Genomic DNA, 18,946 nt, shown 5'->3' on the forward strand with positions numbered 1-18,946 from the left:
CTTTGACTGGAGACACGTTTCCTTCAAAATCCTTGAGCATCATATCGGTCTTGGTCAAGTCCTGATCCCCTTTCCCAAGCTTCCGATATACTGCATATGGCATAATATTAATAGCAGCTCCACCATCAACTAGGATCTTGGTCATTGGCTGCCCATCAACCCTTCCTTTGACGAACAGAGCTTTGAGATGTTGTCTCTCGTCATCGGCAGGTTTCTCAAAGATAGCCGTCATCGGATCCAGAGCCAGCTGAGCTATCTGATCGAAAAATTCCAACTCATCATCACTGGATGGTGCAAGAAACTCCATCGGTAACATAAAGACCATGTTAACTCCTGCCGATGGACCTCCTTTCTTAGGATCTGATTGCTGCTGATCTCCAGACTGACCAGAATTTTCACCCTTGTTTAGCTCCTCTTGCCTTTCACGCTGCAATCTCCTTTTCTGTGTCTTGGTCAACCCTTCATAACACCATGGAGGGAGTGGCTTTTGCCTTGCTGCCGGGCGTCGGTTCTCCCTTGACTCCATACGATACGTGTTAGCATCCCTGCAAAATATAAACTCATCGGGAACTCGCGCATTAGCCATCTCCTCGAGCTCTTCCTGGTTTCTGGGAAAATATTGGACACGATCACCAAGCCTATCGTGCACGCTAAGCCTGCCTCCCAGCCGATCATGAACCGATGCTCTTCCTCTGATCGGCCCATCAAATCGCCGATTGTCATCATGATAACGCCGATCAGTCCTGTCGTACCGATCATAACCATTGCACTCTGGGCAGTCTCTGACAGTAGGAAGCTTAATATTTTCCTCCCAACAATGGATGAAGAACGGGCAGTTCCAATGATCTCTATGCCGATTCCACTCCTGTCGGCATCTTTCTTCCTCCCGTCGATAATCTTCTTGCTGGCGCCGATACCGATCTTCCCGTTGCTGCCAGTTCTCCCGAGGTCTTCTATGAGTTATAACGATACCAGACCGAGGGGGCCTACCCGAACTGGTTCCTTTCTGGACTAAGCCCTTACTTTTTGCATCGGCAGTAGTAACTTGATGCTGAGGATCTACCGATGCACTTTTCTCGGCTGTTTCCGATGTTAAGATCTTGGCCTTCCCCTTGGCATCCAACATGTTTGTCGGGAAAGGATGTTGGTCTATCTTCATCGGCTTCTGGGTCTTGGAACTGTCAAACTTAATCCTCCCAGACTCTATTGCCGATTGCAGCTGCTGTCTGAAAACTTTGCATTCATTAGTGTCATGAGAAGTTGCATTATGCCAATTGCAATATCTCATCCTCTTCAACTCCTCAGCCGATGGGATCACGTGATTAGGAGACAGCTTGATCTGACCTTCCTGGAGTAGAAAATCAAATATCTTATCGGCCTTAGCGGTGTCGAAAGCGAACTTCTCTGGTTCTTTCTGCCCAAAAGGACAAGACATCGGCTTCTTGTTTTTGACCCACTCTGCCAAGCCGATGACTGGTTCCTCATCAGAATCGCAGCTCGTTGCTTCATCAACAAATGATACTTTCTTGTTCCATGCTCTTTTGGGCTCGAAAGGCTTGACGTCTTGATCAGAAATCCTCTGCACCAAATGACTTAAGCTTTCAAACTCCTGAGAAGCATACTTATCCCTGATGTGTGGCAATAAACCCTGGAAAGCCAAATCGGCTAGCTGCCGATCATCTAGAACCAGACTGTAGCATTTATTCTTAACTTCCCGTATCCTCTGCACGAAACCTTCAACTGATTCATCATTGCGCTGTCTCAACTTGACCAAGTCGGTGATCTTCTTCTCATGAACCCCAGAGAAGAAGTATTTGTGGAATTGTTTCTCCAGATCGGCCCAAGTAATCACTGAGTTGGGAGGTAATGATATGAACCAAGTAAAGGCCGATCCAGATAATGATGATGAAAATAGACGAACCCTCAATTCATCCCTGTTACCAGCTTCTCCGCATTGAATGATGAACCTGTTGACATGCTCCATGGTTGACGTGTCGTCCTGCCCGGAAAATTTGGTAAAATCCGGTACCTTGAACCGATGTGGAAGCGGGATCAAATCATATGCAGGAGGATACGGTGTCCGATAAGAGTAAGTGTTGACTTTGGGTTTTATCCCAAATTGTTCCCTCATTACTTCAGCAATTTTATCGGCCCAATATGCATCGGCATTCTGCCGATGAGGCGGCTGCGGGTCCGGTACTTGGTGGCGAACCTCCACGTGTCTGTTCGGGACGTGATCTGCACGGAGCATCGGATTGATCATCTGTCCTCCAATCTGCGGACCACCAAACTGCTGTCCACCGACTTGCTGTCCCCCGAGTTGCTGTCCAATATTTATTGGCTGGCTGGAGATCCCCTGACTTTGGAATCCGGGATAGATCTGTCCTTGCTGGAACCCCGTAGCCTGGTAACTTTGTTGGGGCGATTGTGGAAAGACTTGCTGTCCAAGCCATCCATTATTAGCGTTCATCGGCATAGGCGCTGCCGATGATTGGTAATTGGGTACCATCATTGAATTGACATACCCTGACTGGGCCATAGACCTCTGTTGCATCAGCATTGAATCTACCGATGCATTAGGCATCTGGAACATTGAATCTTAAGGATTCCCAGTGTGAGGCCTTGCAGTAGTAGTTGTCGTATACCGGGGACTCTGGTTCAACAGCGCATTGGGAAGCGCCGATGTCATAGGAGTCTTGCCCCTCATGTCGGTTATCTGCGATGTACCTGGAGGCATACCATAACCCCACCAGTTAGGAGGAAGAGTCAACCCTGACATTGCCGATGCCAACATATCTGTAGTCAGCTTATTCTGCCCACCTGAAGTCTGCGGGTTAGTTGTCATCGGCACAGATAGTGCACCAGTAGCTCCCGATGTACTTGGAGGGACGACAGATTGTGCACTTGCAGCTGTCAAAGCAGCCGATGGAGCCGTGACCTCTGGTGCCGTTGGCTGATGATGAGAGGGGCCCACATAATCTGGTGGGATTTGTCCTTCCTTGAAAGTTCTTGCCACGGCATTGAAAACCGTATTAGACAGTACACCAGCTTGGTTGATCAAAGCTCGGTTAATAGCACTGTCAACCATATCTTGAAGCTTGCCAGGATTGGCTTCGAAGGTAACCTGCCGTGGTGCCGGCAATGCATCTTTCTGGATCACCTCGCCGCTCCTGTTTATGCTGAAAGACCTCAGGCATTGCAGCTTGAACTCTTCCATGGCTTGGGCAATAGCTTGCTTCTGCTCATCCTTGAGATTGGCCTCCGTCACGGGGATGACGTTCTCCTGATCGAAGTCAGAGATCGACATGTTGATCTTGATCTTGAATCTTGTCCCACTGGGCGTGCCAAAAGATGTGTTGATGCAAAACTGATCTGCAAACACAAAGGGCTAATACCCAATTCAAACGTTAAGGCGTGCCAGCCGATTTGACCTTACTATCGGCAAAGGTGATAACTCGAATACTTTAGTCCTGACAACAGCGATGCGCCCGGATGTCACGGCTAAGAGGTACTCACGCGGAACTTGAGAACACGCCGAGCTTAAGTCGACGAATTCCAAAGAACTCGAAATAAAAGGGAAAAAGTATGACGAAGTCGTCGAAAAGTAGATGCTGGAATATGAGTAAAAACGTGTGTTTGATTGATTGATGTCTCATTACAAAGCCCTAGGGTCCATATTTATACCCTGCTCAAAGAGCTATAGCTAAACACGACCAGAATTCGAATTCCAAATTACACGGAATCCGTATACAAAACGACTTAAACAAATAAGGAAATAACTCAGCTATCACTCGTGACAAATTGAAACTCTTCCACAACCCGATCAGCAGCTTCCAGACTCCCCCTCTGTATCATCGGCAGACTCTTTTGCCATGGTCATCGGCAGACCTCCTCATCATAGTCATCGGCACAGACACATCATCACCTGTAAACTTAGTCACGTCCAACCTCTCCTTTATCGGCAACCATCCTCATCGGCAACTCATCCTGTAAACCACATACTGTCATCTTATCCTGCCATCCTGGACACGTGCCCAAAAACGGTGTCAACATATATTTATTCTCTTTTCATTCTCAACCAATCATAGCACTTTATATCTTGGATCTTGTGTAGACATGATATCTAATTTAGACTTAGTTTCTATAATTTTTGCACGCTCTCTCTCTCTCTTCAACTACCTTACCATATCAATAAAATATTTAGATAACACTGTAATTAATGACTCAAACCGAGTGGAGCGTTCCGGAAACATACGCACCACGTGTCACCATTTGAGTGGTGGTATATACCCAGTTTGTGTGGATACCGGATCCATCAAATTTTTTTCCATGCAACGTAGCCCGGTTGATAATTCGGCATGACTTGTAACCCACTGACATCCCTTAACTTTTACGAAAGTCCGTTTTTTCTCTCTAAACTTTAAAACCAAACAAACCACCTTACTTAACTTTTGAAATCAAATGTTTTATCCCCGTGGCTTGGTGGTAGACGGTTTTAAAGGCGGTTTTGTTTTTATTTTTTTATTTTGGCTAAATCTTTAAAAAATCATAAAAAATCATAAAAAAATCGTAAAATGGTAAATCTAGTTTCTTTTTTACTCCACATGAGTAGATCTACGCAGTCAATATATAATATGCTATGTTTTTTGCTATAAATTTTGATCTATTCTTTTCTATAATCAATTAGAATAATTCATAACTGCAGTTCCTATGATCCAACTGTGGTTAAAATTTATGGTGACCTAATTATTGTATGCTTAAACTGTAGTAAAAATTATTTCATACTGAGGCCTTGTTTAGTTCCAAATTTTTTTGCAAAATCGACACTGTAGCATTTTCGTTTGTATTTAACAAATATTATCCAATCATGGACTAATTAGACTCAAAAGATTCGTCTCGTCAATTTCGATTAAACTGTGTAATTAGTTTTTATTTTCATTTATATTTAATACTCCATGCATACGTCTAAAGATTTGATGTGACGGGGAATCTGAAAAATTTTGCAAATTTTTTTGAAGTAAACAAGGCCTCATTGGATCATTTCGAAGCTCAAAATCACATGTCAGGTTCTGTCAAAAAAAATCACATGTGAGCTACAGACTACAGTACATCTCATCCAATCATCACACTTGTTGTATGTAAGGTATTTTTACAATTACAGAGCTTCCCTGTATCATCACACTCCATCAGCAGACACTTTTGTCGACATAATACTTATATATTTAACAAAGAATTTTCAGAACGAAGAAGAACTGGAAAAAAAAGAGAGAACTACTGCAGTCGTAGTAGTAGCAGCAATCTTGTAGTTCGTCGTCCTCCGACCAGAGAACCAGAGTCGTCTTCATCCTCAGGACACGATGACGCTCTCCACCTTGGGCACCTCGACGGGGAACCTATGGATCTCCTCCACCCATGGGTTCCCGACGGCGCTCTCCTTCTTCGGATCAATCGTCCTCAGCGCCCGCCACACAGCGCTATTACACTTGAACCCGGACCCGAACGCGATCTGCCACGCGCGGTGACCTCGCCGGACCCGGCCCTGCGCCTCCGTGTATGCGAGCTCGTACCAGAGCGAGCTGCTCGACGTGTTCCCCCACCGGTAGAGCGTCATCCTCGACGGCTCCATGTGCCAGGGGCTGAGCTCGAGGTTCTTCTCGATGGTGTCGAGCACCGCCCTCCCGCCGGCGTGGATGCAGAAGTGCTCGAACGCCATCTTGAAGTCCGGGATGTACGGCCGGAGGCCACGGACGCCGAACACCTTGCGCGCCACGAGGGAGGCCAGGAACAGGATCTGCTCCGACATGGGCAGCGCCAGGGGCCCCAGCGTCGTGATGTTGGTCTTGAGCGCCTCGCCGGCGACGGCCATGAGGTCCTTGGAGAGCGCCACGCCGACGCGCCCCGTCTCGTCCTCCTCCTGGAACACGCACCGGTACGCGCGGTCGTCGGCGCCGTGGTGGGTGCGGACGGTGTGGAGGAGGTGGTACTTGGACCGGTGGCGGTCGGAGCCCCGGTTGGTGAGGAGGACGGCGGCGCCGCCCATCCGGAAGAGGCAGTTGGACATGAGCATGGAACGGTTGTTGCCCCAGTACCAGTTCAGCGTGATGTTCTCCATGCTCACCACCAGCGCGTACGTGTTCCGGTGCACCTGTTCAGAGTTCAGACAGCATCGTCGCCGGTCAGGTTCAGATGCTAATGAGGAAAAAGTCACAGAAACGAAAAAGGCAGTCGTCGTCGTCGTCGTCCCTGAGCTAGTGACCCGTGCGCATGCATCGCCATTGGCTCGAGAAGTTTCGCGACGCCAGCAGCCATCGGCCATCGATCTCCCAACTACTCCGTGACTTGCATTTACTCCGCGAGCTTTCTGTTACCTAGCTGTAGCCATCAATGGCGGACTGGTGGACTGCATACACAGCAGGCGATCTATGCCGATACGTGCAGCAGCAGCAGAGGGTGCACACTGTGCAGTTCGTGTTGGTTGGTCACCGGTGCGGTGGCTCAACCACCCTGAACGCTCGTCAGTCATCACACTCTCTGACTCCCTCTGTCCCTCAGCACTCGATGGCAGAAAGAAGGAGAGCAAAAGATCGATCGGTTTACCTGGAGCAGCTGCTTGGCGAGGTCGATGGAGATGAGGCCGGCGCTACACCCCATGCCGCCAAGGTTATAGCTGGCGACGTTCCCACGGAGCTTGTAGTGGTTGACGATCATGGCGGAGAGCGACGGCGTCGGGTTGAACAGGCTGCAGTTCACCACCACCACCCCGATATCCCTAGCGCGGACGCCGGTCTTTGCCAGCACCTGGTCGATGGCGCCGAACATGACGGCCTCGGCCTCGGCGCGCGCCTCCGCCATGCACGGGTTGGGCGGCGAGTTGAGGACGGCGGCGGGGAAGAAGGTCCCCTGCCCGAGCCCCGACCGCTCCAGGATCTTCCGCTGGAACGCCAGGTTGTCGGGGGTGAACACCCCCGCCGCCTCCGACTGCCGCATGAACGTCTCCCGCGTCACCACGTGGCCGGCGCCGGGCTTGTAGCACGCGAAGTCGAGCAGGTAGACGGCGCGCGGGCGGCGCATCAGGTACGCCGTGGCGAGCACCGCGGAGAGCACCAGGAGGGAGACGGCGAACGGCGGGTTGGACGCGAACGCGGCGGCGGAGGTGACGTCGGATGCGGTGTGGTGGGAGAAGCGGTGGGAGGCGTAGGCGACGGCTGGGGCGAGGAGGAGGTACAGCGCGTTGGAGATGGCGAGGTGGTAGCACTGCTTCAGGGTGCTCGTCCGGTGCCGCGCGTTCTTGATCGTGCTGTCGCCGCCGCCGCCGCAGGAGGCGGCGGCGGCGGGAGCCGTGGGTTCTGGCTGATGGGCGGCGCTCATGGCGTACTCGTGGTGCGCGTGGCCGGAGAGGGAGGGAGGAGATTGATTGGCCGGGTAGGGGGGAAGGAGCGTGCGAGTTTGGAAGGTGTGGTGGAGAGGGCGGCCCCGTTTATATAGGAGTACGTGAGTCTCGGCGACGCCTGCTGCGGTGCGCCCAATCCGAATCCATCGACCTCCCAACTACTCGATCGGAAGCGTTTACTCCGTGTGACGACTCGCAGTTACTCCGCGAGCTTTCTGTCAGCTAGCTGTAGTCATCAATGGCGAGAGCTAGCTGCAGGCGATCGACGATGCCGATACGTGCGGCAGCTGCAGCTAGACGAACAGCATTGACGTGGAAGGCCGACCGACCCCGGCGGGCCGGTCGCCATTAACGTTAAGAGCGAGCTTAGGTAGGCCCTGTTTAGTTCCCACCAGAAAAATTTTCATTCATCCCATCGAATCTGGACATATGCATAGAATATTAAATGTAGATAAAAAAAATAAACTAATTATACAGTTTAGTTGAAAATCGCAAGACGAATCTTTTAAGCCTAGTTAGTCCATAATTAGCCTTAAGTGCTACAGTAACCCACATTTGCTAATGACAGATTAATTATGCTTAATAGATTCGTCTTGCAGTTTCTAGACGAGCTATGTAAGGCCTTGTTTAGATACACCCAAAAACCCAAAACTTTACAAGATTCCCTGTCACATCGAATCTTGCGGCACATGCATGAAGTATTAAATATAGATAAAAATAATAACTAATTGCACAGTTTACCTGTAAATCACGAGACGAATCTTTTAAACCTAGTTACTCTATAATTAGACAATGTTTGTCAAATAAAAACGAAAATGCTACAGTGTCAAAATCCAAAAACTTTTTGCATCTAAACAAGGTCTAATTTGTTTTTTTATTAGTTTCTAAAAACTCCTCCCGACATCCTTCCGACATATTTGATGTGACACCTAAAAAATTTTCTTCTCCAATCTAAACAAGCTGTTACTCCCTAAAGTTTACTCTCTATCTCATCAAATATAGACTTAAAAAATTAATAAATTATAGAGAGATGATTTTTTTAATTCTAAGTAGTTCATGATTTGATAATATGGTGTTACTATAAACTATAATAAATATGTATTAATGATGGATTAATTATATTTTATAAATTTATCTCCTGGAGTGTTGAGGGCTTTTTATAATACTATCTAAATATTTCTATGTGATAGCCCATATAATACTCTAAAACTTTGTATTTAGAAAAACATGGTAGAGGGCAGGGATGAAAACGGTACGGATATTTTCCGACCGTATTCGAGACGGAATTCGTTTAGAGAGGTTTAGATCTGTCCGTATTCGAGTCCAAATATTCAACATCCGATACCGTATCCGTATCTGAATACTTAAATCGTATATTTATGATATCGACATCTAATACTATTTTATCCGATATGGTTGACATTATTCAAATTTAACCAAAAATATGAAAAACAATTATGATATTGGTGATATTCATTCGTATCCGATCTGTTTTCATGGCTAGTAGAGGGTATCTAAGGCGTGGAGTATTTAAAAAGTTCAAACCGGAGAGGAGCCGGCCGGGAGCAGATCGGACGGGAGGTAAAGGGTTGGTTGGTGAACTGGTGATCGATCGATCAGCAGCCAGCTCTCGAGCCCGATCGCTGCTGGTCGGCTCGCACACGCCACGCCAGCGGTGTTCTAGATGCTTGTGAAGCCAACGCTCCTGCATGCCGTCGCCCATTTCGAGTGATTGGGGTGATGGCGATTGGGTGGTGGGGGTGGCTGAGCAGGGCCAACAGATCAGCTCTTTGCGATGGTTGGCTGTTACAGGGTGACATGGAAACTATTCAATCCTGCAGGCACAATCTTCACAAAACCGGCAGATCTTTGCCACGAAAAAGGCAGGGTTCATTGTCATGGAAATGGTCGACATTTTCTAAACCACAAAAAAAAAACGGTTCCTAGTTGATCGGAAACTCATTATATTATCAAGATGCATATATGGTGCCGATATGTTATTATAAATAAGTAAATCAAAAGGTTACAAACCGTCACAGTCGATGTCACTTTTACGCAAACGATTCCTGCTACACACCACTTATACTTTTGTTACCCAGCCAGAGCCAAAGTTTGCTAGACTTCTCCGAAATCTAACCCTTTGGAAACTTTCAAACCGCTCTCAATATTTTGTTAAACGTTATACTTTGATGATACACATTTTTTTTGCTAATTGTTACTTTGATCTACAGCAAGATAAGGTCTTCGCGAAATATCAAGTGATTCTTCAAAAATATCTGCAAAACCGCACCGAATTTTCCAACTAGTAGCAATTTAAATATGTATCCCATACTCACATGAATTTGAGCGTGTTTATAAACTTTCCTACTTCTCCAAAAATTTTCTAAAATCAAAACTTATATAAAAAGCTTAATTTTGATAATTACTCAGGGTTTCGACTCCGTGTGCTCCTCATCTTATGGCATCTTTGGAAGGAGCACAATGGCCGAACCTTTAACAATATAATGTTTCTTTCTCGCTTCGACAGGTGCAACTGCTAGTGCTAGAAGAGACAGATGAGGGCACTCCCAATGCAAGACTCTATCACACAGTCCAAGACAATTAATTACATATTATTTATGGTATTTTGCTGATGTGGCAGCATATTTATTGAAGAAAGAGGTAGAAAAAAATAAGACTCCAAGTCTTATTTAGACTCTAAGTCCACATTGTTCGAGGTAATAAATAACTTTAGACTCTATAATAGAGTCTGCATTGTGAGTGTCCTGAGTGGATCGCTGCGGGCTTCATGGCGGTTGCCGAATTCCTAGTCGTTTCAGCTCAACCGTAGATTGGACACTAATTATTAAATAAAACAAAAATACTACAATAACTGTTAAACTTTAACACTCTCGACCAAACACTCATATCATCTCAGTCTTTGTGGACCAATACTTTATAGGTTAGGCTAACATTAATGTCTGTGGCTTGCTCTAATTGAACTCTCTCTTTTTTTTACATGTACATTTGCACTCTATATATCAGTTAGCTCACTTATGACTAACATATGTTTCTCTCACAAAGTTTCAGCCTATTTACTTGAGCATATTACCGAATCTGTGAACTATTCAACAATATTTTTCTCTCATAATAAATCAGCGAATAATATTTTCAGTCGTGACTTTTCAGCTAATCGAACATGTCCTTTCTTTAATTCTTGTGTACGTATGTAATAGCACGCTTCCCTTTTCTATCCTTATATCTCTTTCCTCCAACTGAGCGTAGAGTCGACTTACCCGATGTTTAGTATACGATCCCTGGGGTTTGGGTTTGGGTTTGGGTTTGGCCATCCTCCCCCAACCAACCAACCAACCAACCACAGCTAGCTCATTTATTACTCCAGCGGCTGCATCCCGGCAGGCGCGCGGCTCTAGCTTGCTGCACCCGGGCTCGCGTAGCACGCTGCACACATGGAGGAGTCAGCTGCAGCCTGCAGGGTTATAGATCATATAGATGACAACGCGCCGGTCGTCACGACGTCCGGCCGTCGTCGTCGTACGCGTACCAATCCAAGATGGTACTCGTACGTACGTGGCAAAACTCATATCTTGTCTGAATGATAATATTCTCTCTTTTTTTTTTCATCAGACGGGTTTAATTAGTACGACTAAATCATCTCTTCCCCTAAAAACTTTTTTTGATCGCACATCCAAATTAAAACCGTTTGCGTTGTGCTATATATGTCCCATCCGAGAAAATCATGAGAGTAGTTACGTTGACACTTGCCGGGTTACTTATACCCGTGTTTTATTAAGAGAAAAAAAGAGTCTGACAAAGTAACAAGTGCAAGATTATTAGGCCTTTCACAATGTGTGGCTTAAATGCAGCCACAAAAGAAGAGAGAAAAATTAGCATTACTCCAGCCCACTCGGGTTTTAACTCTGACCGACTCCAAGAAAAGATGGAGCGGTGAACGTTTTTGCTCCGGTTCCAATTGATTAAAAAAGTACAGTTTTCTATAGTGAAAGTAGTTGGCAGTGGAGCACGAGTTGAACGGATGCTGGAGACGATGATGGATAGTTTATTCGGTCCATAACAATAATTTATAAATATCTCAATTTTATACTCCACCGTTCTGTGGTGCCCCCAACTAATAACTACTGTATGTAGTACGTGCTCTCGATCGGCCCCTTGCTAGCCAATGCAGGCGCTATCTTTTCCCACCAGTTGCCTTTCGGCTAGCCACCCGAATTCATCAGGTCGGCAAAGCTGCCGGTGTGTTAGACCTACAGGCTGCCACATTCCGCCCGATAATTTCAATTTCAGGCTTTATTTAGTTAGAGAAAATTTTTGACTTTAGCTACTATAATATTTTCGTTTGTATTTGATATTTATTATCTAATTATATACTAATTAGGTTTAAAAAATTTGTCTCACAAATTTAAAAAAAGCTGTACAATTAATTATTTTTTTTATTTAGAAATCTTCAAAAATTTTAGAAACTAAACAAAGCCTCAACGTACCATCATCTGACAAAGCTGCACCTACACGACAGAGATGGATCCACACACACGTGTTAAAATATCTGAAGGATTCAACGTCCCGTATTTGTTTTAGTGTCAATACAAATATTTGTCTTCGTATTATTAGATGCTAAGTGGTGTATCCCTATGTTCTCTATGTGTTTTTTTTTTCTGTATTCAACGTATTAAAAAATATAGAATATTCGACATTATCTATATCCGCAAATAAGTACCCTGGAAAAGCAATTTTAAACTTATCTCTATGACTAGTTAGTAATATAGATCGTATCGATTTTAATATGGCTACTAAGAGAATGATATATATTTTACTACCACAAATATGTAATATAAATAATAATCTATAACTATGACTAATTACATGGTAATAGTAACAATATGCATCATTTAAACAAATTACAACTTAGTTCTTTGGCTACTAACATTATATTAATTTTACTACTGTTAACGATATATAAAGGTTAATTTGGTTATGGCGGCTAATCATATTAATTTTACGTACTTTAGTTGTTCATGTAATCATGTTTGATATACCTAAAAATATTTATTTATTAATATTATTCATAGTTTTAATTATTTTTTATTTATTTATATTAAATTATTAAAATATTTATTATATATGTTATTTTTTGAGTTGCCATTATCTACATGTGTTATATGCTGATTTGTTATCCACCAGACCATGTTATAGTTCGTAATTTTTTTTAGCTTTTTAACTACAATAGCGCTTTTGTTTGTATTTGATAATTATTGTTCAATAATGAATTAACTAAGTTCAAAAGATTCATATTCAATAATGGATTATCCACTATATCATGTATATATATCCACTACGTATTGCATCGTCCCGTGCGCGGGCACGTACTATACGGTTACGTGCTCTAGGCCTCTAGCTGTGCGTGCTACATATGGTCTCTGGCCGTCCGGGCCGGGTGGCAGCCGCTGCAGGTGGCAAGTGGCATCATCAGCTAATCTACCGGCCAACAGCACATTCTCCATATTATTATCAGGATTAGCTAGTAGTAGGCTAAGTTTCTCTACATGACCAGATCGGAATGTACATATATTACTACTTCTGTAATGTATTAGGTCACCTGGAATGTATTAGGTTAGATTGTAGATTGCCTAACTATTGTGCCGGCTTATTTAATCCCAGCCCAGACCTGGCAATTAATTGGTAGTACATTAGCTACTGGGACTGGTACTTTGCCCACCAAATGTGATCCGTCCTTTCCAAACTTGACAAATGTCTTTAGCTCAGAGTCTACGTTGCCCTCCTTTTGTTTCCGTCACGAACACTTGACACTTCGATCAGAACTCAACCAAAACTTTTAAATCTTGACAGTCGATAGCATTTCAAATTAGAAACAAAAAAGAATCTTGTGTAGGTAATTGAATACATTATTTTAAAAAAAATATAATGAGCCGGCAAGAGAGTTGCCCGCTATATTGAAAAGGTGAGAAGGCACGGGGAACTGTACAACCACACCGATATACAAACAAGCACTTAAATGCGAAGAGAAGAAAAACCCTCCAAGATGAGAGTGACAAATAAAAAATGCTGATAATGTTAATTAGCCAGATATTTTGGTCCCGCCATGATCCGAACTCTCATCTCGTCCTTGATTTTCTGAAGCACCGCAAGATTTTAATCTGTGGACTCCGCGTGTTCAAATATGTTTGCGTTTTTTCAGTCCTTTCAAATCTCCGAACAAATTAATTAGGATGGTAATCGAGAGGAATACTTTTATAGTATTATTATAATAGTGAGATATATAGTATTATAACTAGATGTATATATATACCATAGTATTATTATAATTGTGAGATATATAGTATTATAACTAGATGTATATATACCATAGTAGCTACAGTGTGAAAGAAAATCAATCAACGGCTAAAGCTAAATTAAACTAGAACGTGCGAAGACCACGTAAAAATCAACTACGACGTAGAGTGCATCAAATATTTATAAGCTGAAGGAGCCATCAACCTGCTCGGCGACCCCGCGACAGGGCCACTTACACTTGCCCACCACCTTCCCAACCACCACGTACTACACCGTCTTTGGTCTCAATTTTGCCTTTAATTTAGGCCTTGTTTAGTTTCCAAAAATTTTCAAGATTCTCCGTTACATCGAATCTTGCGGCACATGCATGATATATTAAATATACATGAAAACAAAAACTAATTACATAGTTCATCTGTAAATCGCGTGACGAATTTTTTAAGTCTAGTTACTTTATAATTGGACAATGTTTGTCAAATAAAAACGAAAGTGCTACAGTGTCAAAAACCAAAAAAAAAACCAAAATTTTTTGCCAACTGAACACACAGGCTTAATTTGTTCGTGTGGGTTTCGTGTTGTGTGTCGCGTTGGATAAACTACAGTTTTTGTGGCACGCACGTTATTGTGCTACAGGGGCGGACCACGGGGTATGCCAGGTGGGCCACGGCATACCCTGTGGGTCAGCCTCCTACTTAATTAACAATGTATTATATATATATATAAAAAATACAACTGTCATTATTGATACATCTTACTAGTCCAATGGTAAGTTTTTTGTTCTGTAACCAAGAGATCGCTGGTTCAAACCATCGGGGCTGCAATTTTTTTTTCCATTTTACGTTTTGTACTTCTTTGTTCAAACCGTCGGGGCTGCAAATTTTTTTTCCATTTTACGTTTTGTATTTCTTTATTCTCTGTTTTTGCCCTTTCAAAAATTAACTATATATAATATATTTCTTTCTTTAGTTTTTATATTTATCCATTTTGTTGTGTCTCGTAAAACCTCACCTGCGAATAGTTATTATTTTGAATTACATATTTCATCCTTTCTTTTACTATTTTTTCATCCCATCTTGTTATAAGTTTCTTTTATGGCTATTATTTTGAATTATTTGTATTTCTTTTCTTTATATCATAATTAGTTATAGTTTTTAGCTAATCTTTAAATTTAAGGCTTATCGTGTTATTTAATGGACATAGTTTTATCTAATTGGAAATAGTTTTACCGAATTGCGTAAAATTATTTTCTTATGTGGCATACCCTACCATAAAATTCTAGGTCCGCCACTGTTGTACTATACTAGTACTATCAGTATCAGTTATGTGACTGTTGACACGGCGATGTGTAGTGTGTGTGTATATGAGAGAGGAAATTAACCCGCATGTACACGTTCTAATTAAGTGAGCTGCTGGTATCACAACTAAGCTAATCTAAGGCTTGTCAATGAAATTAACCTTTGTCTCTGACACAGACAGAAACTATTGCATGCATCATCTTTGGATGCCTCAGTGCGATTAAAATTCAGTGTACCCCCGGCCCGAACTAATGTATAGAATGTCGTCACGTTGGTTGACGGTTGAATAAATCCTGGGTAGTCCTACACTGGGACAGAGTATATAAAAAAGGGATGACGGCTGAATGAACGAAATGCTTGAATCATTCATTCATTCAGTTCATTTGGATGGCACCGGCCCGTCAGCGATCAGGCTGATGAGCAGGAAACATCCGGAGCGTTTGGGGTCAGATTACGTGACGGATCCGCTGAATCTTTGAGCGTGACCGCCCCTGCTCGCTCTCAGCTGGCTATTTTTTTTATTTGATAATCGGGATAAGATATACTCCATCTGTTCTAAAAAAGAATATTTTTTTAGGTTTTCGTGCTACAAGTTTGACTCAATTTATAAAAAATACATATAATATTTTTATCTCTAAATAAATTTGTTAAAAAACTAGACTTAAAGATCTTTCCAATGATACTAATTATATACTATAAATATTAATATTTTTACTATACATATAGTTAAAGTTATTTCTCAGGAAGCGCAAACGACATTTATTTTGGGATGGAGATAATATATAGCAAGAGTTAAGGACAACAACAACAACAACAAGTCCTTTTAGTAGTGTTTTTCTCTTATAACAAACTAGGAGGATTCCTCGCGCGTTGCCGCAGGTATGAAGAAGGAATATAAATATATATAACTTTGTTATTAACATAATCATAGAAATTATATTCATAGTGGATGATGTGGCTCGCTAATGTGGATGCCATAATTCTTGTGCTAATGAAATTTAATGCAAATGATAGTAGATTGCTGAGGTGGACACCTTGCATGTCAAACGAAATTCATAGTGGTGAATGATAGTGGAGGCTGCTGAGGTGGACGTTTTACATTTTAAGAGAAATATATAGTGAGGTTGATAGTGGACTGCTAAGGTGAATGCATTGCATGTCAAGTGAGGTTGATAGTGGACTACTGAGGTAGATGCATTGCATGTCAAGGGAAATAGATAGTGGGGTTTTGCTTTATAAAAATTATAGATCAGCATACAGTACTTTCAGCTAACGTCTTTTCAGCCAAGCGAACAAGAATACAATACACACATGTCTGGACCTTGTTTAGTTCCGAAAAGATTTTAGATTTCGGTACTGTAGCATTTTCGTTTTTATTTGATAAATATTATCTAATTATGGACTAACTATGCTCAAAAGATTCATCTCGTGATTTACAAACAAACTGTGTAATTAATTTTTATTTTCATCTATATCTAATGATTCATGCATATACCCCAAGATTTGGTTTTTGGGGGTGAACTAAACAAAGCCCTGGTTTCAGTGGGAACTCGCGCGCACAAGCACAGCGGATGCCACAGTGCCACGGTAGGAAAGCGAGTCTAATACTTGTACTTGTCAGTTGATAAAGTAGCCACCGCTGGTCAAACGGACGGTCAGCGACCCATCCTCCAACCTACCAACCACCATGCATACATAATAGTAATGCTAACATAACCAAATAGTACGTATTAGCATCCATCCTCGGCACACATGACGGCGACGTCAGTCTTAGCTTAGCTTGCTATGGCTACCTAGCTGGTCATCGATCTGGGCCTGGGGTGGCAGGCTTTCTGGCAGCAGCAGGTTTGGTAAAATCAGCTCATCCACCAAACAAACAGCACCTTCACTATCAATCATCACGACACACGAATCCAAGATTAGATTTTAATTTCTCCGGGGATCGGATCAGATCGATCGTATGTATCCAAGAGTTCGTAGACGTGTTGATGTGCAGATGACGCCATTGGGGGGGGTCAGATTGACTCAGAAAGCAGAATCTTCAGCGTGACGGCTGGCAACCGCTTTGAGCAGAATTTGTATTTAACATGATGCTTCATCTTCATTTGGATTCTGTCAGGGGGACGAGGAGACGATACAGCGACATGGCAAATTCACTGCAGTAGGGGATGGGCTGCAAGCCCACTCGACGAAACCTCGTAACAAGCCCTTTTCGGATGGGCCTAAACATCATAATTCCTAAGATGTGCCTGGCAGGCCCGTGCCCATTGTTTGTTCCTCACATGGGACTCTTTGCCTTTTGAGATGGGCCCAAACATCGTAAGATGATGGGCCTAGAAGGCCGCTCATTGTTTCTCACGTGGGAAAGTCATAGAGCCGGTTCGTTTGAGTTTATTTATCGAATTTGTCAAATATTCAACAGCGTTTTTTCTCACAATAAATTAGCGAACAGTATTTTCAATCATAGTTTTTCAAACAAGTAAATAGGCTTGGAGGAGGGATGGGACTAGTGGGCGGCACAGCCGCACGGGGATGGCTATTGTAGTAGCAGTGTCTAGTGTGGATAGTGGACCGTGGATCGCTAGAAATGCTCACAGCATGGCCACGATGTTGGTGGAGCTTTTTTCCCCCCCTAGGAGTACCAGTAATTGAATTTATTAGATCAAATTATCACAAATTAAGAGCATCTAATGAAGATGAAGCATCATGTTGAGTTGAGAGAGCTGCTCTGCCGAGCACTAGTTTCTCTATCTTTTATCCATCTAGAAAGCATCAGCAACAGATCGTTCTCTTCTATCTAGCACAAGGAGTAGCAGCAGGAAACTCCTGTCATCTTTCTGCTGCCTTCTTCCCTCACCAACGCTCAGCGGCTCTGCCTACAAATATCTGGAGTATCAGAATGATCATATCCTACTCAACTAAGGTTCCAGAAGTATTAGCCATGATGCTAATCTCATTATGAATAAGGCTTGGAAGAGTAAAATCATCCCGCCTCTACTCAAAACCTTTGCATGGAGGCTGATCAGGCGTGCAATAGCCACTGGAGACGTGCAGGTAGGTATTCCAATCATATTGATCAACACTGCTCTTACTGTGGTAATATTGAGAGCGATCAACATTTGTTTTTCCAATGTAATTTGCCTACTGAGGTATGGTCTACAGCTAATCCCCCCTATATTCACTAACAACATTCTAGCTGAAGAAGAAGGCATTCAAATGACTATTAACCTGCTCATCACAAATAATCCCTCAGAATCTTTACTATGTAAAACTTTGTTTACTCTTTGGTACATTTGGAAAGCTCATAATGACAACAGGTTTAAGAGGAAAACGTGGACGTCCTTCCAGGTACACCAGGCAGCCAATGCCCACATGCAGACTCATTTAAGTGCAATACAAGAACATCAGGAACAACACGATGCTTTGACAGGCCCCAATGCCCAACGTGCAACCACTCATTTTGTAGGTGCCACTGAAGCAAATCAAGGTATGGGTTCTTCACATGCAGATAGAAATCCGACCACCAACCACGACACCGTACACTAGACAACACCAACAAACAGGTATTCTGTTACTTTCCCCACTTTACTTCAGGGGATTAGATGTTATATAGATGCTTCAACTCAACCAGACCTAGGTGTCTCTACTTCTAGAGATGCTGGACTAGACATTTTTATTGTCAACACACGGGTTCATCCTCCTCACAGCATCATCAAAGCTGCCATGAAGGACTCCTTGTTAGTGCTGATGGAAGAAGCAGCTGCCAGCTGCCCTTGCTCTAGCAGCCACGGTGCTAGAAGCTATGCACATGGTTGACTCCATTATTTTAACAGATAATCAACAGTTAGTACTCTTCCTAAACAGGCCTCAGCTTGATCATCCACCTGACCGGAGAATTAAACCCTACACTCAGTTTACCAGCTCCAAGATTCATGGTACAACTATAGCCATT

General features: G+C 43.2%; 1 protein-coding gene across 1 annotated transcript; it reads right to left on the reverse strand.

The window, feature by feature from the left end:
* Positions 5,046-7,463, reverse strand: LOC8071984 (3-ketoacyl-CoA synthase 20). The gene is made up of 2 exons (XM_002450983.2): positions 6,598-7,463; positions 5,046-6,145 (listed from the first exon to the last, which is right to left on the reverse strand). The coding sequence occupies exons 1-2, from the start codon at positions 7,366-7,368 to the stop codon at positions 5,348-5,350; spliced, it is 1,569 nt and encodes a 522-aa protein (XP_002451028.2). The 5' UTR covers positions 7,369-7,463; the 3' UTR covers positions 5,046-5,347.

Source organism: Sorghum bicolor, chromosome 5 (genome assembly GCF_000003195.3).
Source record: "Sorghum bicolor cultivar BTx623 chromosome 5, Sorghum_bicolor_NCBIv3, whole genome shotgun sequence".
Lineage (NCBI taxonomy): Eukaryota > Viridiplantae > Streptophyta > Magnoliopsida > Poales > Poaceae > Sorghum > Sorghum bicolor.